General features: G+C 39.6%; 1 protein-coding gene across 1 annotated transcript in view; it reads left to right on the forward strand.

Moving 5' to 3' along the window:
• Positions 1 to 24,600, forward strand: part of GRIN3A (glutamate ionotropic receptor NMDA type subunit 3A) — a 147,547-nt gene that overhangs the window by 44,617 nt on the left and 78,330 nt on the right. Inside the window, exons 2-3 of the mRNA XM_024126448.3 lie at positions 864 to 1,468; positions 16,659 to 17,706. Coding sequence (XP_023982216.1) covers positions 864 to 1,468; positions 16,659 to 17,706 — 1,653 coding nt within the window. The remainder of the gene's footprint in view (positions 1 to 863; positions 1,469 to 16,658; positions 17,707 to 24,600) is intronic.

Raw genomic sequence — 24,600 nt, forward strand, 5'->3', positions numbered from 1 at the left:
ATATGTATTAGTGTATTTAGGCTGCTGTAACACAGACTGGGTAGCTTGTAAACAACAGAATTTCATTTCTCACAATTCTGGAGGCCAGAAGTTCGAAATCAGGGTCCCAGCATGGTGGCAGACAGCCAGCTTCTCACTGTGTCCTCATATTGTGGAAGGGGTACGGGAATTCTTTTGAGCCTCTCGGACATTAATCTCATTCATGAGGGTTCTGCCCTCATGACCTAATTACTTCCCAAAGGCCCCATCACCTCATACCATCACATTGGGGATTAGGATTTCAACATATGAATTTTGGGGAACATAAACATTCAAATATAGCACTACATATATTAAATGTGCCTTCCTCAGGGGCTAGAAGTTTGGGAAACTATGATGTATCCTTTTTCCACACCATACTTAATACAAGCACCTGCACTGTTTTAAGATTTTTCTACTAGTAGTTTTAAAGGAAAGCAAAAGTAATTTCTTTAAATTATTTCACCTGACAGGAAAATTGAACAAATGAGTTAAGAAGAGGGATAGTTAGAAATGGGATGCCTAAAGGAGACTGTCTGTAGGAAGTAGACAAGCCTGATAAAAATTTAAGACTAAATGTATAGTTGTGTCGCCCCTGACATTTACACCAAGAATCATCTGCCCTCTGGTACTTTGAGCAAAAATTATAAGGAAATCAGTTGTAAGGAATCAATTCCATTAGACAGGAAACATAGCTTTCAAAATTATGGGAATTTTATCCCAGAGGCACTTGAATATCATAGGGAAAAATAAAAGATGAAGCCTCATAAGAAAGCAAAAGTACCCTATATTATAATCTTTGGCCATTACTTTCTAATTCTTCTTTTTCATATCTTTAAATACAGAATCCCCTTCACCTCCAACTGAGTTTAGAAAATTCATTAAGTTCTGATGCTGATGTCACTGTCTCAATCCTGACCATGAACAACTGGTACAATTTTAGCTTGTTGCTGTGCCAGGAAGACTGGAACATCACCGACTTCCTCGTCCTTACCCAGAATAATTCCAAGTTCCACCTGGGCTCTATCATCAACATCACCATCAACCTCTCCTCCACTGAGGACCTCTTGAGCTTCCTGCAGGTCCAGCTTGAGAGCGTTAAGAACAGTACACCCACAATGGTGATGTTTGGCTGCGACATGGAAAGTATCCGGCGGATTTTCGAAATTACCACCCAGTTTGGGGTAGCACCCCCTGAGCTTCATTGGGTGCTGGGGGATTCCCAGAATGTTGAGCAACTGAGGACAGAAGGTCTGCCCTTAGGGCTCATTGCTCATGGAAAAACAACACAGTCTGTCTTTGAGTACTATGTACAAGATGCCATGGAACTGGTTGCAAGAGCTGTAGCCACAGCCACCATGATCCAGCCAGAACTTGCTCTCATTCCCAGCACGATGAACTGCATGGATGTGGAAACAGCAAATCTCACTTCAGGACAATATTTATCAAGGTAGGATGCAAGACCTGGTTTACATCCCCAGTCATAGGACTGTGATAGGAAGTAAAATCTCCCTATCTACCCCATTTGCAGAAAGCACATGGCATATAGTGGGGAATCCTCAGTCCCACTTTTAAATCCTGGCTTAGTCCCATACTAGCTATGTGTTCTTGGCAAGCTATTTAAAAACTCTGAGCCTCAGTTTTCTCATAAGTAAACTAAGATAATATTAAATAGCTTGATATATTATAATAAAGACACCACAAAATTCTATATGAAAAGTACCTAACACTGCTCAGCTCATAGTAGATGCACAACAAATGTTTCCATCCCTGCTCACTCTTTCCTATATCAACAGACTTGGACAAATCTCTCTAAATCTATACAGAGAAAAAAATTAGTCATGCTGGAGATAGACTTTTCTCTCTACTCCCAGGCTATGATGAATAAGGCAGAATATAGAAGTGACTAAAGACATAGACCCTGGAGCCAAACTCCCTATGCTTGAATTTTAGCTTTGCATGACTTGGTCAAGTGATTTAACTTCTCTGAGCCTTAGTTTCCTATGGCCTATACCCATTTATGTAAAAAAGATATAACAGTAGATCCTACTATCCATGGAGGAGTTGTAATAGGTAGATGGTAGATGATAGGTAAGTAAATAGATAGATAGAACTAAGAGTTCCACAAGAGTAAAATGTATACATATATATTTTATGTTATATATATATACTTTTTAAAATTAGCTACCTTTCTTTTCCAGTTCCTCAATCTGGTTCAGAATCTAGAATGAAAAATCCTGTTTAAGTTAAAGAATAATTCATCCTATAGACATGGTTTTCATGATCCCTGGAAAAAGGAGAAATCCTTAAAGGATATTTTACAGGGGCCTAGATTTTTTCCTGAAAAGGACCACCTATGGTCAGAGAGGCCAAATCAGAGAATTATTGCTGTTTCAGAGATGAAGGCTTAGCTATAGTCTAGCCCCATTTTAGGAAGTCCTCTTGGAACAGGGACATCTGACTGTGTTGAGGAGCACAAGGTAACCTCATGGTGTCTTGCCTTTTAAAAGACATGAACATTTGAGGAAAGATCAGAAGGTGCCAAGTATTTTACATTTAATTTCACATGTATGGATTGAGCACCTACTATGCGCAAGGCAACATGCTAAATGCCATATACATGGCAGAGTTTAAGCACAGCCTACACACTCCTTAAAGAATGTTGTTAATAAAATAAAATATCTCAAAAATTCACCTATTAGGCATCTATAAATGATAAAATTAGATGTCCTATCATCAACTGAACTTTCCATTTTTTCCATAATGTATTTGAATTTCCTCAAGATTAAAGTCTATGAAAAAAAAATAAGGTCTACGCATGTTTTATTTTATAGCCACTATCCAGAACTAATCTGGTTTTTTTTTAATCTTTATATTTTTGGCTGCATTGGGTCTTTGTTGCTGTGCACGGGCTTTCTCTAGTTGTGGCGAGCGGGGGCTGCTCTTTGTTGTGGTGTGCGGGCTGCTCATTGTGATGGCTTCTCTTGTTGTGGAGCACAGGTTCTAGGGTACGCCGGCTTCAGAGTTGTGGCACGCGGGCTCAGTAGTTGTGGCACACGGGCTCAGTTGCTCCGCGGCATGTGGGATCTTCCCAGACCAGGGCTCGAACCCGTGTCCCCTACACTGGCAGGCAGATTCTTAACCACTGCGCCACCAGGGAAGTCCTAATCTACTGTTTTTCAACTAGCAGTTCACTGAGGTTCAGGATTTTATCTGGGGTAAGAAACATCCTCCTTCATAACAAAAATATAAGCAAAGCCTTTAGTTATAATTTCAAATAGTTATCATTTTGGAAGGACAATCTTAAACAACAGACAGGAAAAACCACTTGTGAAAACTATATTAAAATTTTTAATGTCTTTCTGTCTCATATAAAATGGAGAGGGCTTCCCTGGTGGCGCAGTGGTTGAGAGTTCGCCTGCCAATGCAGGGGACGCGGGTTCGTGCCCTGGTCCCGGAGGATCCCACATGCCGCGGAGCGGCTGGGGCCGTGGACCATGGCCGCTGAGCCTGCGCATCCGGAGCCTGTGCTCCGCAACGGGAGAGGCCACAACAGTGAAAGGCCTGCGTACCACAAAAAATAAAAAATAAAATAAAATAAAATAAAATGGAGAGCATAAGAAAAATAATTCTGTTTGGATCCTAAAAATATTTAGAAGCTACAGAGAGAAATATTTGTTGACTTGGGTTGAATATACTTTAGGGGTTCATTTTATCAAGATCAAACTGATCTTTCTGGCTCCTCAAAATTTAATTTATATTAAAGTTATGTGCCTCCTTCTATAAAGATCCCATGGCACTTTGTACATGAAATTATATGATGGTACTTAGTCTATTCCGTCATCATTATTTGTCTATGTGTCTGACTTCTGAACTAAAATATAAATTCTGTAAAGTGGAGACACTATTGAACTTAGTTTAATGCCTGGCATATAGCAGCTACTTATTAGACATTTATTGAAATTAACGTGGAAAGAAAAGGAAATTTCATATTATATTTACATCCGACACCATCTGTTGCTCTAGAAGAATAATGGGTGGTTAATAGATAAATAAAATTTTGTCTAGATTAAAAACAGAGTTTTTTTAACTTACCTAGATACCATCTGGTTTTCTTTTCCTTTTTTTTTTTTTTGATAGAATGTTAGGTTAGCAGATAACCTCTGCCCTTGTGGCTATTTCCACATGATTATTCCACAAACTTTGAAAGTTGTGAAAGAAGAGTGTGAGGTTTGGAGCCTGGAAGCAATCCACAGTGTATACAGGTCAGCAACAATATTTTCATCTCTGTGGATGTGTTTGAGAATGAACTTAAAGAACTTCAGGAAATATGCCTAGGACTTCTTAAACTCCCTGAGGAATACAGTCAAAGAGAAAGTTTCAAAGTGTTCAGGAAAGGGTCAAGGGAAGTGAGCAAAAGCCTTCAAGTCTTTATAATGAATAACTGAAAAGCTGCCTTAAGCTATAAAACATCTGTGGATTTTTCATCATCCTTATTTATTTTGTTGAATACAGTCTTTTTAGAAAGTTCGTTATTCTCAGTCCATAAGTCACATCTCCATATAGTAATTTTCTTAATTATTCCTAAATTTTGTGAGGCTGACCCTACTTCCTCACTGCATAATGAAAGTCGTGAGGATAATGAGCCATGAATATCGAGTGTCAGAGTTATTCAAGCTTTCACTTCTCACACAGTCATTTTCAGTTTAGGCTGACAGAATTGTTAACATTTTAAAATGTTAATGAAATCACCAAAAACGTGGCTTTTTCAGCATAGGCCTTTAGACTAGAAAAAAATCATTTCTCATGGCAGACTACATAGACGTAATAACAGGTAAGAAGGATTTAATTCTTCCTGGGTCTCCACATGCCAGAGCAAACATCCATCATAACTAAATGTAGACAAAACCACTTGGGGGCCAAGTTCATACTGTGATCTTTAACAATGTATTTGCAAGTTGTTTTATTAAATGTTAATTACTTTGAAGCAATGATATCTGATATATTATTTGGCAATAACTTCGCAAATACATGTGCAAAGGTGTTTCTGTGCAGTCAGTGACTATTTGTTGAACTAGGGTGAGGCAGACAAAATGAAGAGTTGCATCTTGCCATTTTGGAGCTGACAGCCTAGTGCATGAGGTTGAAAAGTAAGTAAATGGTTATAAAACAAAGGGATACGTTATTCTTAAAAATAGAGATATGTTCAAATACACAGAGGAGGAAATAATTAACTCTTCTCAGAGAGTTGATGATAAGGAAGAAATACTGGAATTGGATCTTGATAAATGGATAGGAGTTTTCTGGTTTGGAGCAAACATTTCCTCACAGGCACAGGAAATGGCATATGCAAATTTACCAAGATCTGAAAGAAATTTAGTACAGTTGGCATGTACATTGCACATGAAGAGAATCTGACATGATTCTGGAAAAGTTGTTAATTTGATAGCATGCCACACAGAGCTTTTATGCCAAGCTAAGGAGTATGCATTTTATATGCATTCTGGATGTCACTTGAATGGCAGAACATTAGGTATGACATATTTATAAAATCATAATCCTGTAACAAATTAACCAAATAAAGTAATACAGCATAAAATCCTTGTGACTAATTTTTTAAAAACCATTAAGATATAAAAAATTGTTTTTATTTCTCCAAATCTGTTTTAGCTTTGCCCACATTTACTCCCTTACCTCATTCTAAACACCAGACTCTGTTGAAAATGAATAGGAGTTTGAGGACTTCCCTGCTGTTCTTAGGGTTAGGATTTGCCCATGCTTATCTGAAGGCCCTGGGTGGTAATGAATCTATGTTTCTGGAGAAAGAGCCCCTTGAGTTATTCATAGCCTGGTCAAAGGCAGTTATCCTTCCTTTAATAATTCCAAGATTCTAGACATCGATAGACACCTTGTTCCCCTTGACCTAAGAAGTCCCTGACCCTTTAGCTAATTAATCATAGTCCTGATAGTTATTCTAGCTTCTCAGCAGGCTATGGAATCTTGCCTTTCTTCTTGGAATAACTTCTGCAATTCAGTTCTGTATCAAGTGGGCAGTGATTAATTCACTTATTCATCCACAAACATATGTTGAAGCTTACTAATATTAGGCTAGGACCTTGGCTAATGCTGGAGACACAAAGAATAGAAAACAGGGGCCCTGCTCCCAGGAAGCTTACAACCCCCTTCTTTTGTTCTTTCAGCGAGAGACAATATGCTCCTCTACTTATCCATATTTTTTATCCATTTTTTTTTGACCTAGCAGTTTGGTTATCATTCCTCACTGAGACAACAGCCATTCTACTAGTGATTATCCTCTGGCATTAGCTGGCATTGTTAGGCCGGCTCCTCAGTTGTCCTTGAAAAATGGTTCAGTGTGCTAAAGAGACTCTTTCCCCTCCAGGCTATGTTCATCTTTATGCTTACATGGTCAAGCAATACCAAGATTCACTGGCCTTTCATTAATAGTAAATGTTGCTTTATTTATTGATTCTGAATGTATTATCCAGAACATATATGTGCCATGTATTATGAGGTACTAGGAAGCTTCAGAATAAAAAGACTAAAACAAATACCCATTCAAAAGTCCCAAGGTATAAATTGATGATGTTCCTGGTCTCATTGCTGGATACTAGAAGAGTTCCAGGAGAACTTGAGGTGGCATGATATAATTCTAATCTGGGGTATTCCCATTCACCTTTACAATAATTTACTGGCATTGTGACCCTGCCAAAGTTGTTTAATCTCTAGAAAATTTAATTTCCTTAATTATAAGGATTCCTACCTTGAAAAGTTAAGTGGTATGCCTAAGGTCATTCAGTTAGTACTTTATAGGGGAAGGTTTAAACTGTCTAAATCCAAGTTCCAGGCTCTTTCAGAATTAATATAAACTTTCCTTAATTGGGATCCCATTACTTTGTCATTCATATTCTTTCAGCCAAAAGCTATATAAATCAGGAGGTGCGATTACCCATGTATAAGTGTTCTTGTCCTAAAGACCTCTACTGAGCCAAACTAGTTAGCCTGTGTGTTTCAACATGTACTCAAAAGAAATGCATTGAAAAGTTGCACTGAACCTGAAAGCCAAGGGTTGGATGATGTTAACACTGGTTCCTTGGGTCCCCAAGGAGAACCCATTGCTGTGGGGTGACCTAGTGTGTCCAGCTGTTACTCCTAAGTTAACTTTCTCTGCAAGGCTACCACGGAGTCAGTACTTCTAGAAAACACATGCTTTCGTGTCATGAATCTTAAGGACAACAGTTAAGGTCTATGTTTCCAGATGTTTCCAGTAAGAACTCCTGTCACTGGACTAATTTGGCTAAATCCTTTGAATTTGCCCATCCCTCTATGTCACTTAAGTCATGCCAAGAGCTGTGTCGAAAATCTTCTCTAAGTCATGGGGGCCTCAAACAAGGAACAGTAAAAGATGTGTATTCCCTCAGGACCCTGTTTTGAAGAATACAGCTTAAATTTGCTTAATCTAGCTTCCAGCAGGTTTTAAACTGTGGAAATTTCCCATATTAGGAGAACTTCCAAGCTTCTATTTGCCTGAGTGGAAATTGTGATTATATTCTTTGTTGAGTACTTTTTACTTTGTATGCATCTACTATAAAATTTGGAAATATGTCAAAAAAAGAGGTACTCTGAATTCTAGATCTATCCCAGGGCCACTTCAACCTCCAGTGGCAAATACTACATAGTGTCCCACTGACAGGGCTATGCTAAGGGAAGGGATATCAGCACCTGAACTAGTGCTGGAGCCAGATCTAGAGAGCTAGAAGGAATTAAGGTTGGATATTACACAAAGCAAGAGGAGCCATCCAAGGGATGGGCAACAGGCCATAATTGTGGAGAGAAGTCAAGGTTTATATCAAAAAAGGAAAGGAAAGGAAAACAACCTAAGAATATGGAACAGATCTAACTACCGTGGGAGAAAAACACAGAAAGAAAAGAAGTACCAGCTTGCCAGTTGTGCCACATGAAAGCAGAAAAATAGAGCACTATGTCTATGTGTCTGATTTTTTGACTTAGTGATCCCATCACATCACACACACAGCCCAAGAAGTATATTCAAACATGACTCAATCACAAAGATTAGTATTGATATTTTTCTCCTCTTGGGAAAAAAGTCAAGAAGGACAAGAGCTCTCCTTCCACTCTATAGTTTCACTTATTGGCAAAACAGATCCCAATGGTCCATGGGTGTACGTATGTACATTTAATATGTTATTAAATTGCTGTTTGCTCATTAGCTGACGGAAATCTATTTTAAAAGATGAGCTTTGTAAGTTGTTTTAGAAGAGGATATAGTCAATGGTTACAATGTGGGGCCCTCTGCTTTAAAGATTGAAATTTAGAGATTTCCAATTCCTATTAAATTCCTTATCATTAGAGAGGTTTCCCACAGAGCTAATTTCTATTTTTGATACTCTCCATTGTTCAGGGAGAAATGTATTAGAATTTTAATGCTCTGAATAATCTATAAATTGCAAATACAATATCAATACTACCTGGCTGATTGAGTCCCATTCTTCTGGCAATGTGAGGAAGTGCTCTTGAAGAGACCCATGTCTGATTTGAGCAGAAAACATGTGTTTAATTGCGTTTATCCCACAAACATCACTGAGCAGTTATCCTGTCCAGGTACTGTGTTGTGCCTAAGATCCAAAGATGACTCAGTGTGATAGATGCTTAGATGAACGCTGAAGTCTCAGCTGGACAGCCTGCAGTGTTATGAAGCAGAGCAGTGGGAAAGGGAGGATTTGTTCATTCCTCACAGCAACTGTATGGAAGAGACTGCTCTCAGAACGTGGAGAATGTCAAAATCCATGCTGTTGAGGATCTTACAGTCTAAAAAGTCAAAGATGGAGTTAATTGGCCGCAATTAGGTGGTTGCTAGGAAAAGGAAATAGAAGGATGACACCAAAGTTTTTGCCCTGAGCAATTGGAAGGATGGAGTTGCCATTCATTGAGATAAAGAAAACTGTAGAAGAATCAGGTTGTGAGGGGGGTGAGAACCACCAGGAATTCAATTTTGCTAATGTTAACTTTGAGATAATTCATAGATATCCAAATGGAGTTGTCAAGTAGGTAGGTGGTGATCTTCCAGAGTTCAGGAAGGAAGTCTGGACTGGAGATACAATTTTCCCCAAAGGGAAAAATAAATTTTAAGGATTTATAGAGCAAAACAGATATTCCCAGATACAGATAATGGTTAATGGAAGGCAACTATAACAGGGGGAAAAAGCAAAGATAAGAGGGCAATTTTAAAAGAAATGAAAAACAAATGAGAGAAATAGACATGCAAAGAGACAAGCTGATGCATGAAAAAAAGATCAAAGTAGAAATAAATATATGACTTATTAAACAACTGGGCATGGAAGAAGACACATAAGGACGATGATGCATTTAGACAACACAAAAGTAGATTCATACGTCTCCAAAATGAAGACTGGAAACAACGGGATTATGATAGAACTAGTTCAAGACAAGAAAAGATAACAAATTTATAATGAATATAAAAACATAAGATTAGTAAAACTTTATATGCTGAATAAGAAGAAAAATCAGGGGCAACAGGTCTTAAAATCTTTAAGAACATGGCAACATTATTTACAGTAGGAGATTTTTATTTAACTTTAGTAAATTTTAGAGCAAGTTTTTAAAAAGTAAAAATAATACATGAATATGTAATTAAGCCAATAAATTAAGATAAATACTGCAGTTAACATTCTATTATTAAAGAATATATGAACACAAATATTTCATCTTCCAAAAACCCAGAAAAGAGAGAGGTGGGAGGAGATCTAAAAAGAAGGAATTAACAAAACCCAAGTTAATTAATTAGAAGAAATCCTAAGATTAGTATAAATGATATTATATACAGTTCTATAGCAACAAATTCTTAGGAGGATATCATTTGCCATGATGGACCCAGAGAAATAGAAAGTTTAATAGAAGAGATTGAAAAATTACAATTTTTTAGAAAGTGGTAGGCCCAGGTAGTTTTACAACTTACTCTTACAAACTCAAGTGGGAAAACAAAACACTAAACATTTTAGTTGGAACTGATCTAGTACATTTCTTATGAAAGTTATTTGCTTTCTGCATTTTTAAGAGTGCCTTCGGTCTCATTTTGAGAGTAATACAATAAACCTTCTCTCAAATGAATTATAAGGGGGAGAGTATAATGAGCTCTATAATTTACTTTTTAAATGCCCTAAATGAGTTAAAGCAATCAAGAGAGAATTTCCACAAGCTCTCTTGTCCATATCCACCCACCTACTTGCCTCTGGACCCTGTATTCTCTCTGCCTTCTCTCATGTCCCTACTCCTCTTTTGTCACAGGAAAGAGCATCACCCCCTCTTGCACCTTAGAGCACAATCCCTTTTGCCCCTCAAGGGAACTGTCCCAGGAATTCTCTCTCTTCTATCCTACATCAACAATTTTTCTATTTTTACTAGATCATTCCCATCATCATAAAAGCCTGCACATATATATATATATATACTTATATTTATATATGTACTTAATTTTTCCTCTCCACCACTATTCCATTTTTCTCCTCTTTATAGCATAACTCTCTAAAGAGTTATCTCCAGTTTCTCTTTCCATTTTCCCTTGAAACATTAGGCTCCACTACTTCACTGAAATTACTCTCATGAAGTCACCAGTGGCCTACATGTTTCTAAAGCGAACGGTCATTTCTCAGTCCTCGTTGCATTTGAGCTGTCAGAAGCATTGACACAGCTGATCAGTGTCCCCTCCTTGAAAAATCTTTTTTACTTGGCTTCTAGAACACAACACAGCCCGCTTTACGTCTCTGGTTACTTCTCAGTTTCCTTTGCTAGTTCTTCCTCACCTGCACCACCTCCTAATGTTGAAGTGCCCTGGACTCATTCCTTGAACTTCTTCTCATCTACAATTACCACTGTGATCTCCTTAAATACCATATATAGACTTTTGGCTCCCAAATTGTACCTCCAGTCCAGATCTACTTCCTGAACTCTGGAAGATCACCACCTACCTACTTGACAACTCCATTTAGATATCTATGAATTATCTCAAACTTAACATTAGCAAAACTGTACTCCTGGTGGTTCTCACCCTCCTCACAACCTGATTCTTCTATAGTTTTATCTTAGTTAATGGCAACTCCATCGTTCCAATTGCTCAGGGCAAAAACTTTGGTGTCATCCTTATGTTTCCTTTTCCTACCAACTATATGAGCCATCAGCAAATCCCGTCAGTTGCAGCTTCAAAATTTATCAAGATCCAACTAATTCGTCTCACCTCCACTGTGCTACTACCTCAGTCTAAACCATCATCAACTTTTGTCTGGTATTTGAAACAGCCTCCTAACTGGTCTTTCTGCTTCTGCTCTTGTCTCTCTGTAGTCCATTCTCAACACAACACTGAGACGAGCCTGTTAAAATGTAGGTCATATCTTATCACTTCTCTGCTCAGAACCTACCAGTGGCTTTCCATCTCACGTAGAGAAGAAACAAAGTCCTTACAGTGACCTACAAAATCCTGTTTTCCCCACCTCCCACTCCCCATAAGTTTTTTCTGACCTCATCTTTAACTCTCCTGCCCTTCCCTCCCTTAGCTATTTCTCAAACATATCCGGTACAGTCACACTCAAGGACACTGGACTCCTTGCTCCCTATACAGGGAATGCTCTTTACCCAGATATCCTCTTGGTCAGCTCCTTCCCTTTCTTCAGCCCTTTACTCAAATATCACCTTCTCCTGGCCTCTCTAATCTAAAATTCCACCCTACTGCCACCAACCCTGACACATCTTATCTCCTTACTCTGCTTTATTTTTTCTCCTTTGCACTTAGCACTAACATCCCATTCATATTCCCTAGTTATCATATTTATTCTGTTCCCTTGATAGGCTAAAAGCTACATAGATTTTTGTCTCTTGTTCACTACTATATCCCCCAGAATCTGGAATAGTCCCTGGCAAAAGTGAGTATTATGGAATGAATAAATGATTGATTGGGTGATGTTTTTTGTTGTTGTTGTTTTGCGGTACACGGGCCTCTCACTGTTGTGGCCTCTCCCATTGCGGAGCACAGGCTCCGGACGTGCAGGCTCAGTGGCCATGGCTCACGGGCCCAGCTGCTCCGCGGCATGTGGGATCTTCCCGGACCGGGGCACGAACCCGCGTCCCCTGCATTGGCAGGTGGACTCTCAACCACTGCACCACCAGGGAAGCCCTGATTGGATCATGTTTTGTTAACATCTTTGTTCATTTATTTTAATGAATAAGAAAATCTTTTAATTAGTAAGTCAAGTTTCGTGTGCAAATGTGGCTTCTAAAATATATTAAATACATTAAACACTGATCTTGCTTATATTTGTGAACTGTCTCAAAAACATTTTTTACATAATTTGAAAAGTTCAGATTTTATCTCAGCTCCTATTCAAATCAACACATATTCTTAATTAGTGACATAATTGGGAATTTTACTGAAGTAATAAGTTACCTCCATGCAGATTAACCAATGACCTTTATTCTTTCAAGCAGAGTGGTATCTTGGGAGATCTGCTGATAAGAAAGATGTATACCTGAACTGCTTTGTTAAACACTCACTATGCACAAGGCACAGTGCTAAACCAGATTCTCACTCATGGAGTGCGATTCAGACCCTTATCATACCATGATAGAGCTACTGTACTAGTCTTCTAAGCAGTCTCCTGGTCACTATCTCTTCCTTCCTATGGACACATTGTACCTGTTGCCAGAGCAGTATTACCAATGCAGACTTATGGTTACATCATTACTCTACTTCGAAATCTTCATGGCTCCCCTTTTCCTGTTTAATAAAATCCAGTCTCATAAAATGGACATGCAAAGCCTCTAGAGTTCAGTTGCAACTTGAATATGTTTCTACTCTGCTCTCCAATCAGATTGTTATACTTACCACCCCTTGTTAAATTTTCCACCTCCTACCTTTCCTCATCATATTTGAACTGGAAGATTTATTGAGAATTCATAGCTAGGCTGGAGCGGTAGTATGATCAGCACAGAATGTAGTGGTATTATTACTGGTCCCTGTGACCCAGACTCTAAATTACTATTAAAAGAATTTAAGATTACTTTTCTCTCTTTTTTTTCCCACAGTGCTCTGTGAGCTTACATTTAGCTGATAATCAACTTAAATACTCCAGGTCTTATTTATATGACCTTCCATCAAGCCGAGTTTTACACATTCTTAATACAGTTTGTGAATTAAATGCAGTCATGTGCATTTGACCCTCTCAAAATCACTACTTTTCTTTCTGAAACTATGTATCTCTTGATTTGCCATCTTCTCCACTTCTGTTATTACCCTAGCCCTTGTCACCTTACGGCCCTTGTGAAACAGGCAGAGAGAGAGGAAGAGCGGAAGCAAGATGCGGAAAGGAGCATTATTCCTCACAGCTGAAACTGTGCTCACCACCTTCTCCTTCCAAACCATTTCCTATATAGCTAGCAGGAAAACAAAATCTTTCTAAAATCAAATCTGATGATCCTGTCCCTCCCCAGAAAAATTCTCTCGATGGCTCTCCATTAGCTTCATCGTGGCCTCAGTCCTTCTGTAACTCATTTCCCACCCTCATCTCCAGCCTTATTTCTCACCACTTACCATCATGCAGCTTGCTGTCTCTGTCTCTGGCTTTTGCACATGCATCTCCCTGTGTTGACAGCATCAAGCCCCAGCTTCTCTTCCTGGTTAACTGTAATTCCTTCTTCAAGACTCAGTTCTCACACCTGCTCCTCTCAGAAGCCTTCCTTGTCACCCCTAGAGTGTGAGTGCCCTTGCTTTCTGTTCCAATGGCATCCAATTCTACCTCCATCAGGATGCTTATTACACTGGTTTAGAATTGCCTGTTTGCTCTTCTTTCTCCCCATCACTAGACTTTGAGCTCCTTGAGAACAATGAGTGTGTCTTTCATCTCTATAACTCATACTAAGAACAGTGCCTGGTACTTGTATCAGTTTATCTTGCCAATAAAATTATTCCTGATTTTCCTTTTTCTTGTTCATCCAAGAAGAGTCCAGGGCAAGATAAAAAGGAACATGGTAGAAATCACTTCAAGCAAAAGCAAGATTTCAACACTGTAATCTTTTAACTAACATAGTGAATATTCAAACTTGGCTATTCATTGTCATTCCATTACAAAGAATACATAGTGAAGGTGACAATAACTAAAGCTATTAATGAGATTATTTTAATTTATCCTCTCTGTAAAACTGAAAATATAATAGAAATAATCCATCATTAATGGGGATTCTCTGAGACCCAATTTCTTGGTGCCAACTGCATAGTGAAACAAACACTGGATTTTCCAATCTGGAAAAATGAAAGACATTTAGATCCTGATTGATATGTCTTTCTGTGATAGATGAGTGCCTCAAAGACAACTGAGCATTGTTCTTTAGTCATGGCCATATCGAATGCTATTTAACATCGATAATGAGGAATAGGTTTTACTGGAATGAGGGAGTTATATAATCTCTAAAAGATTCCTGAAAACCGCTTTTCTGAGATGATTTAAATATATATTTACTCAGTGGTAGTCCTTCATAGGTCCATCCAGTTAAAAGTCTATAATCATTAAGCCCCAACTATTCTTAAAATAATGAAGGGCTTCTCTTTCTACAACTTTAACTTTACTTTCCTGATCACTAAATTGACCAAATAAAATTAACCTATTTACTAATAACTGTTTTATTCCCTAGGCTATGTCAGTGTGTGTGTGTGTGTGTGTGTGTGTGTGTGTGTGTGTGTGTGTCTTAACAAATCTAACAGTAAATTGCTCATCAGAAACACAGTTGTAGTCACCCTTCTATTATAGTACCTAGGTAATTATCAGTTGATTAATCTGTATATTTGTATATTTTAATGATTTGGTTCCCTACTTCCCTAAAGAAGCAGAAAACTGAAAGTCTAAGATAACTGAGACTTCATTACTTGTTGCTAAATAGAATTGATTTTAAGTGGTAGAGTCCCACTGGGGAGAGCTAACATGAATAATTACTATTATACGCAATCTACCAAAATGAGCAGTTTCATTGCATTTAGTGACAGTAGCATCTTCAAATGTGATTTACATTTATATCTAATGAAAATTAGTATATTCTTCACACTTTCTGATTTTTCTATGTTTCTTCTGTGGCAGCACAACTTCTTACTACTGGTATTTGCATTTATAAATTACAGAGTAATGTTTGTGGCAAGCAATGGATGAATGTGTTTCACGAAGAAACACATTCTGTATCATCCAACTCCTCATAAAAATCTTCTATGTTACAGTCCACATTTCAATTTAATTTCTTTTAATTTGAAATAAGTCTTGAGTACCCTCTATGAGTTTATCATAATGCAGTACTTTGTGCCTCCAACTAGAAAAGTTCTATTAAAAGACTAGGAAAAGTGACCTGGGACAGCCTTGATTGAAAAAATTTTAATGACATTAAATAATAGTTACCATATCTGGAACATCTGTTCTATGTCAAAAGGTATGGTATATACTTCACATGCATTATTTCTAACCCTTGCAGTAGAAATAATTTTAAAATAAAAATGTAATTACCTCCCCCATTTTGCTGATGACAAAACTGAAGCTTAGAGTTCAGTAAATTTGTGTCCAAGAACAATACTAGGAGGTGGGTGGACCAATATTCTAACACAGGTGTGTTTGATGTCAAAGTGTGGGCTTTTATTCTGACACAAGGCCATAATTAAGAGTACAGAGGTGCCTCGAACTCATATGTTACCTCTTATTGTCTTATCTTCCCAAACTCAAGAAAGACAGAGACTGACCAAGCATTTCCCTGCCTTGTCCATAGCAGAACATATACTGACAGTGCCCTGGTTCCCAGGGTTAGGAATTAGTATATCATTCGGTTGGTAATTTTCCTTTCTTTGACTTCTGGCAGAAGCTCTCTCTAGAGCCAGAGCCAATTGTTTTTCTCTAATGACTTAGAGGGAGGTTAGCCTGAGGCTGTCCTGGGAACTGCAAGTCTATTTATCATCTTTTTCTTTATTCCATGGATGGTATCCAACATGCAGCTTAGACTGGCCTCATGGGGACAGACATGTTTCCACGCTAAAAGGAGAAACACTGATAACAAGATTTGGCTATTTTCTAGAATTATGAATATAATTTTAAGCAATTATAAAAGTATATACATGTGTATTATAACTTATTCCTTGCACCAAAGATAATTTATTTATTGAGCTGATTTATTTGCAATTGAATGTGGTGAGCAGTAGAAATAAGACATGTTAAAGATGCTGAGAACCTTCATAGCTTGGAAATTTGTGAGAATATATAATTAACCATTTACAACAGAAAACAATTAACACATTCCTTAACTAGGAATAAAGATTTGGAGTAACACCACAAGTCAAGCACCCAGCCCAGGTGTTAGAACCTGAGGGTGAGATCTCATTTGCTCAATGAAATAGGACTCTTGTCCTAGAAAGAGTCCAGCTTATTAATTCCTAAAGTAATTACAGGCAGTGCCTTTTGAAAAAAAATAGAGTTTCTTCTTATTAAGACAGAGAAGAAAAGATGAGCACTGCTTCCGGACTTTGGCCTCACCTCTCTTCCTCACTTTTTGCCTTTGTTCCTCTTTGCCAGGTTTCTCGCCAACACCACTTTCAGAGGCCTCAGTGGTTCCATCAAAGTAAAAGGTTCCACTATCATCAGCTCAGAAAACAACTTTTTTATCTGGAATCTGCAACATGACCCCCTGGGAAAGCCAATGTGGACACGCTTGGGCAGCTGGCAGCAGGGGAAGATTATCATGGACTATGGAATATGGCCAGAGCAAGCCCAGAGGCACAAAACCCACTTCCAACACCCAAGTAAGCTACACTTGCGAGTGGTTACTTTGATCGAGCATCCATTTGTCTTCACACGGGAGGTAGATGATGAAGGCTTGTGCCCTGCTGGCCAGCTCTGTCTAGACCCCATGACTAATGATTCTTCCATATTGGACAGCCTTTTTAGCAGCCTTCATAGCAGTAATGATACAGTGCCCATCAAATTCAAGAAGTGCTGCTATGGATATTGTATTGATCTGCTGGAAAAGCTAGCAGAAGACATGAACTTTGACTTTGATCTCTATATTGTTGGGGATGGCAAATATGGAGCCTGGAAAAATGGGCACTGGACTGGGCTGGTGGGTGAACTCCTCAGTGGGTCAGCCCACATGGCAGTCACTTCCTTCAGCATTAATACTGCACGAAGCCAGGTGATAGATTTCACCAGTCCTTTCTTCTCCACCAGCTTGGGCATCTTAGTGAGGACCCGAGACACAGCAGCTCCCATTGGAGCCTTCATGTGGCCACTCCATTGGACAATGTGGCTGGGGATTTTTGTGGCTCTGCACATCACTGCCATCTTCCTCACTCTCTATGAATGGAAGAGCCCCTTTGGTATGACTCCCAAGGGGCGAAATAGAAGTAAAGTTTTCTCCTTCTCTTCAGCCTTGAATGTCTGTTATGCCCTCTTGTTTGGTAGAACAGCAGCCATCAAACCCCCAAAATGCTGGACTGGAAGGTTTCTGATGAACCTTTGGGCCATTTTCTGTATGTTTTGTCTTTCTACATACACGGCGAATTTGGCTGCTGTCATGGTAGGTGAGAAGATCTATGAAGAGCTTTCTGGAATACATGACCCTAAGGTAATAGTTCTTTTAAGTCTATACTTCCTTATTGTCAATTTTAACTCCATATATTATATTTTATGCTGTGGTATGTCTATATTCTTTCATCTAACAGAAGAATATTCTCTGAACCATCCATAGAGACTAGTCCAAAAAAGCCTGTTGCCTGGTTGCACTAAATATTTCATTGTTTTATTAAATGAAACAAAAAGAGTGAGGGATGTTTTTAAGAGATGTTTGTTCCAGAGAAGGTCCTTCTGGTAGAAACATCTATTTGTGCAGTTTTTCCTTTGTTAGTTAACCATCTGGAAGAATAGCTATCAGGGAATAGTCTTACAAAGTATTTTCACCCAAAGTAAACTTCAAAATTGATTAATTACTTCTCTTGGGAATTAATGGAAATAAATAGTAAGGTCCATATTTTAAATTGTAAAGAAACTTTTTTTCACCATGAAAAATTGTAAAATGGAAAGAACTAACATTTTATCATAAGCACCCAAAGTCGGATGCTAGAAAACTCAATGGGTATAGACAAGGAGTACTGAGCTAACTGAGGTGGCAAGGTTAGCTAGGAACAGGGTATCCTTATAGAGTAAGGAAAACTGATCGCCTTGGGGTTGGAAGAGTGTGCCAGCAGTCACATTACAACATCCAAGAACATTCAAGAAAATTGTATCTATTTTAGGCCGCCTTTAATATCCTAGACATCTGACTGTAAGGGTAGAAGGGAGGAAGGGGGTGAAGTTCAGGTAAGCAGGTAAAGCAGTGGTGATACCTGAGTAAGGACAGCCATGTCTATGTTCTCTCTGGATTGAAACAAGACCACTTTCGTGCCTGGGAGTATGGAGAACTTGGTCCAAACTGGTGGGAGTAGAGAGGAGGGGGTTGTCAGGGCTTAAAGCAATTAGGACTCCAGGGAGTACTACAGTCCCAATGGGGAACAGAATGCAGCTCCAGAGCAGAAGTGTATTCCAATGTGTAAGACCCATCTAGGAGAGACTGGAGAAAGCTGCAATTCAGTGGGCATCCCCAGGACACACTGTGTTTAAAGCAACTTGAGCTAAGCTGAGCGTTTCAAACTGTGAAACATTCACCATGCCTTTTCAAATATCCCTTTTCACATCAAATCTCATGGTATTGAACCATTTACTACATATTTTTATCAAATATTTAAAATTAATTGCACAGAGCATGAACAAATAGGACATTTACAACTGTCTTTGTTAAACGATGGAGTGGCCCAGAAGGCTGGTGGCAGCTTTAGAAAATTCTCATAAATGGTTTGGATTAGGATATGGTCTGTTTTGCAAACAAATGAACATGAGAAATTTGACCCATATACTGAAAACCTCCTCGTAAGAGACGTGAACCTCATGAAAAGATTCAACAAACAACGGGTCATTGACTAGGCAATGAATTGCTTCACTTCTTATTGTGCACTCTGGACTTTAGGTTATCAGCTGGAGTTTAGTGAATACAGATAAGTTCTGTAGTATAAATACATGTGTTACCCTGAAGAGAGATTTTGGTGGTGCTTCAGCATTCACACTGCACTGGTATTAGCAGCCTCTATTTATTCTTTGCCCCAAGAGGCCTATAGATCTCCCAAAGTTCACCATCTTAATAGAAGCTTACTCAAATTTTCTTGTAAGAATCTTGCAATGTGATGCTTAAATTACAAACTCGACTTGGAAACCATTCAATCCAATCTAGTATAAGAAACAATCTAATATATGTGCCTGTTGTTGTGAAGATTCCAGACCATTATCATATGTAAAAAGGTGAACACAATACTGACTAGAGTTTCATTAATCAGAACCAAAGATTACCAAAATTGTTATGGATGTTACGCATGAGAAACCTAAAGTAATGATTATTTTAGGGATTAGAAAGAAAGCATAAAGATAAACCATACACAGTAGTAAGTTTATTTAAGCAAAAAAAAAAAAAAAAAATCATTCCAACCCCAACTCCACCAGAATAAAAAGGTGACATTTTTATAACCCAGCCAACAAGACAGAGTGAGAGGAAATAGACAATGTCAACTTTGTATTACATCTAGTAAGGTCTTAATGAAGTGGGACAAGCCTAAATCTAAAACATTTTCAATTTTAGATAATAAATGAAGATCCACTAAGGTTCCCAAAAATGTATTTCTCTTTCCTAATGTTCTTTCTATATTAAAGTCTCTCACTTCTTTTTTTCATATAAAGACACCCAGATTACTTGATTAAGCAATACTCGACATCTGGGCTTTTGGCAAATAATGTTGGTGGCAGAATTGTTCAGTGTTCATCCAGATGTATGGTATTATGCAGATGACATAACGTCCACACCTTCCCATGGAGAGGTATGATCAAAATAATTTCCATACCCTTTCAGTCACTCAGCATTCATTCTTAAGTATATTCCACTCACTCACATGAGCTCTTTCCTCTCCTACCAATGCTCAATTCTTTGAGTGACTCTATCCTTTTTTTACACTAAATGATGTGGGGAAATTCAGAAGTAAATAAGTAGGGGAGAAAAGATAAAAAAAGATAAAAACACAAGGAGAAATAACTTAGAAAGTTTTAAGTGTTGGTAGGATTGAAAATTGGTACAGCCACTATGAAAACAGTCTGGAGGTCCTCAAAAAACTGAAAGTAGAACTACAAAAAATAAAGTTATAAGCATGCCAAAGTTTAGAAACAAATAAATATGTCAAAGTTCAAGGAAAGTGTGATCACCTTCAAGGGAAGGCTTAATTAATAAGATAAAATGTGTGCTTATTCTTGAAGAAGACTTGGAATTTGGACATGTGTGTCAAGGAAAGAAGAATGGACATTCCAAGCAAAAGAACAGAATGAACTACTTGGAGATGGAAAGTATAAGGCACAGTCAGGGTATCTTGAGGAGTTCACTTTAGCCACAGCATGAAAGGAAAGAGAAGATCCAAGTCTGAAAAGTAAGTTCAGTTGAGATATCACAGGATCTTTGACATCAGGCTGAGGAAAGTGAATACTTGACACTAGAGATCCATTGACATTTTTTTTTTAATTTTTTTTTTTTTTTTTTTGCGGTATGCGGGCCTCTAGCTGTTGTGGCCTCTCCCGTTGCGGAGCACAGGCTCCGAACGCGCAGGCTCAGCGGCCACGGCTCACAGGCCCAGCCGCTCCACGGCATGTGGGATCTTCCCGGACCGGGGCACAGAACCCGTGTCCCCTGCATCGGCAGGCGGATTCTCAACCACTGTGCCACCAGGGAAGCCCCATTAACATTTCTGAACAATGGAATAGCACAGAGGAGCAGAATCCATTTAGGATGGTTTTTTTGGCAGCAGCATGTAAACACGATTAGAAGAGAAAGACAGTGGACAGAGTTGAAGTTATAGCTACTGTCACTGATAAAAAGAAGAAAGAGTCAAGAAACATTGCAGTGACCAGGTCAGTAGGACTTGGCAATTAATTGGATATGAGAGGCAACAAAGAGTCACACCTTCAAAGTTGCAGGCCCGAGTGTCTGAGGGGATGGTACCATTCAAGGAAGCAGAAAAGGCAGTTTAAGAGCTAGAAAATATGATGATCAGGTCAGTTTCATACTGGGCATTTTAAAAGCTGTATTGGACACCCAGGTGAAATCCACCAGGCATTGGGAAACATGGAGCCAGAGTTCAGGAGTGACATTGAAGCTGGTGAGAATCTTCGGCAGAGAGGTGACACTGCGTATTAAAGCCCTGGGGGAGTATGAGATCCCCAAGGGAGAAGGCAGTAGGGAGAAAAATTACTGTCTGAGGAGAAGCAGCAGGCATAAAGTTGGAATATGGGTTTGTGGTGAGGTGAGGTGTAGAAGGTGAGGAGATAAAAGTACCTTGAAGCAAAGTCATGCAGGCCCTTGAATGCCTCTCTGTAGATTGAATTTTAACTTTTTGAGATGAAGAGTTATATTATCCCATCTGCGAAGGCAGTTATCAAATAGGACAAAGGCTGATCAGTGCCCAGTCCAAACCATGAGAATTAGCGTGTGTGTGTCTTTCAATGTCTGATGAAACTGGGTTTATGTGGTTTGCTTTTTTCCGGTATTTTTCAAGATTCCATTTTCATAGCATTTTAGCTGAGGAGTGAAAAGGTATTTACATAGAAGTCACAGATCTCCTGTGGTTCTCTTTTCCATGTAAGGTAAAAATCTCCTAAATCTGAATGAGAGGTGATTTATATGGAGTGTTGGTCACACTCTGAAAATTCTTCTGCCCCTTACTCACAATCTGTCTCATTTATTTTCATATCTTTTCATCCCCCTCACCTACTGGGTATCAAGACAGGTCCCATTGTACTATGCTGCCATTTTCATTCCATTTTCCCACAGCTCATTTAATTCACCCCAGGCAAATTTCCCTGTGCCTCCATATTAATGCACTTGAACACCTGCCTCTTTCCCTTCTCTAACTCTTCTTTACTTATCTTGGGATAATCTCCCCATGTCTTCCTGTTGTGTGCCTGAAAACTTTGAGAATAACAACTCCCAGACTTCCCTAGAAGAATTTTATTAAGAAATGTGCTCCTGGAGGACCTTCAAGATGGCAGAGGAGTAAGTCATGGAGATCACCTTCCTCCCCACAAATACAACAAAAATACATCTACATGTGGAACAACTCCTACAGAACACCTACTGAATGCTGGCAGAAGACCTCAGACTTCCCAAAAGGCAAGAAACTCCCCAAGTACCTGGGTAGGGCAAAAGAAAAAAACAAAAAAACAGAGACAAAAGAATAGGGACGAGACCTGCACCACTGGGAGGGAGCTGTGAAAGAGGAAAAGTTTCTACACACTAGGAAGCCCCTTCACTGGTGGAGACAGGGGGGTGGCAGGGGAAGCTTTAGAGCCAGAGAGGAGAGCGCAGCAACAGGGGTGCAGAGGGCAAAGCAGAGAGATTCCTGCACAGAGGATCGGTGCCGACCAGCACTCACCAGCCTGAGACACTACTCTGCTCACCCCCTGGGGTGGGTGGGGGCTGGGAGCTGAGGTTCGGGCTTCAGAGGTCAGATCCCAGGAAGAGGACTGGGGCTGGCTGTATGAACACAGCCTGAAGGGGGCTAGCGTGCCACAGCTAGCCGGGAGGGAGTCTGGGAAAAACTCTGGAACTGCCTAAGAGTCAAGAGACCATTGTTTTGGGGTGCGCGAGGAGAGGGGATTCCTTCCTAGTCTGCACAAAGAAGGCAGAACACCACCTAAACAAGCTCCTGAGATGGGCATGAGTCGCAGCTATCAGCACGGACACCAGAGACAGGCATGAAAATGCTAAGGCTGCTGCTGCAGCCACCAAGAAGCCTGTGTGCAAGCACAGGTCACTATCCACACCTCCCCTCCCGGGAGCCTGTGCAGCCTGCCACTGCCAGGGTCCTGTGATCCAGGAACAACTTCCCCAGGAGAACACACGGCGCGCCTCAGGCTGTTGGCAACATCACGCCAGACTCTGCCGCCACAGGCTCGCCCCGCATTCCATACCCCTCCCTCCCCCCACCGCCAGCCTGAGTGAGCCAGAGCCCCCTAATCAGCCTCTCCTTTAACCCCCTCCTGTCTGGGTGAAGAAAAGACGCCACAGGGCAACTTACATGCAGAGGCGGGGCCAAATCCAAAGCTGAACTCCAGGAGCTGTGTGAACAAAGAAGAGAAAGGGAAATTTCTCCATGCAGCCTCAGAAGCAGCAGATTAAACCTCCACAGTCAACTTGATGTACCCTGCATCTGTGGAATTCCTGAATAGATAACGAATCATCCCAAAATTGAGGCGGTGGACTTTGGGAGCAACTGTAGACTTTGGGTTTGCTGTATGCGACTGACTAGTTTCTAGTTTATATGTTTATCTTAGTTTAGTTTTTAGAGCTTGTTATCATTGGTGGATTTGTTTATTGGTTTTGTTGCTCTCTTTTTTTAATTACTTTTTTTATTTTTTAGTTTAATAATTTTTTATTTTAATAACCTTATTTTATTTTATTCCATTTTATTTTATTTATTTATTTTTTCTCCCTTTTCTTCTGAGCCGTGTGGCTGACAGGGTCTTGGTACTCCTGCCAGGTGTCAGGCCTAAGCCTCGGAGGTGGGAGAGCCGAGTTCAGGACATTGGACCACCAGAGACCTCCCGGGCCCATGTAATATCAATTGGCGAGAGCTCTGCCAGAGATCTCCATCTCAACACTAAGACCCAGCTCCACTCAACGAACAGCAAGCTCCAGTGCTGGACACCCCATGTGAAACAACTAGCAAGACAGGAACACAACCCCACCCATTAGCAGAGAGTCTGCCTAAAATCATAAGTTCACAGACACTCCAAAACACACCACCAGACACGGTCCTGCCCACCAGAAAGAGAAGATCCAGCCCTACCCACCAGAAGACAGGCACCAGTCCCCTCCACCAGGATGCCTACACAACCCACTGAACCAACCTTACCCACTGAGGGCAGACACCAAAAACAACAGGAACTATGAACCTGTAGCCTGCAAAAAGGAGACCCCAAACACAGTAAGTTAAGCAAAATGAGAAGACAGAGAAGTTGAAGGAGCAAGGTAAAAACCCACCAGACCAAATAAATGAAGAGGAAATAGGCAGTCTACCTGAAACAAAATTTGGAGTAATGATAGTAAAGATGATCCAAAATCTTGGAAACAGAATGGAGAAAACACAAGAAACGTTTAACAAGGAACTAGAGGAAGTAAAAAGCAAACAAACAATGATGAACAACACAATAAATGAAATTAAAAATTCTCTAGAAGGAACCAACAGCAGAATAACTGAGGCAGAAGAATGGATAAGTGACCTGGAAGATAAAATATTGGAAATAACTACTGCAGAGCAGAATAAAGAAAAAAGAATGAAAAGAATTGAGGACAGTCTCAGAGACCTCTGGGACAACATTAAGCACACCAACATTCAAA

The sequence above is a fragment of the Physeter macrocephalus genome, chromosome 9 (assembly GCF_002837175.3).
Source record: "Physeter macrocephalus isolate SW-GA chromosome 9, ASM283717v5, whole genome shotgun sequence".
NCBI lineage: Eukaryota > Metazoa > Chordata > Mammalia > Artiodactyla > Physeteridae > Physeter > Physeter macrocephalus.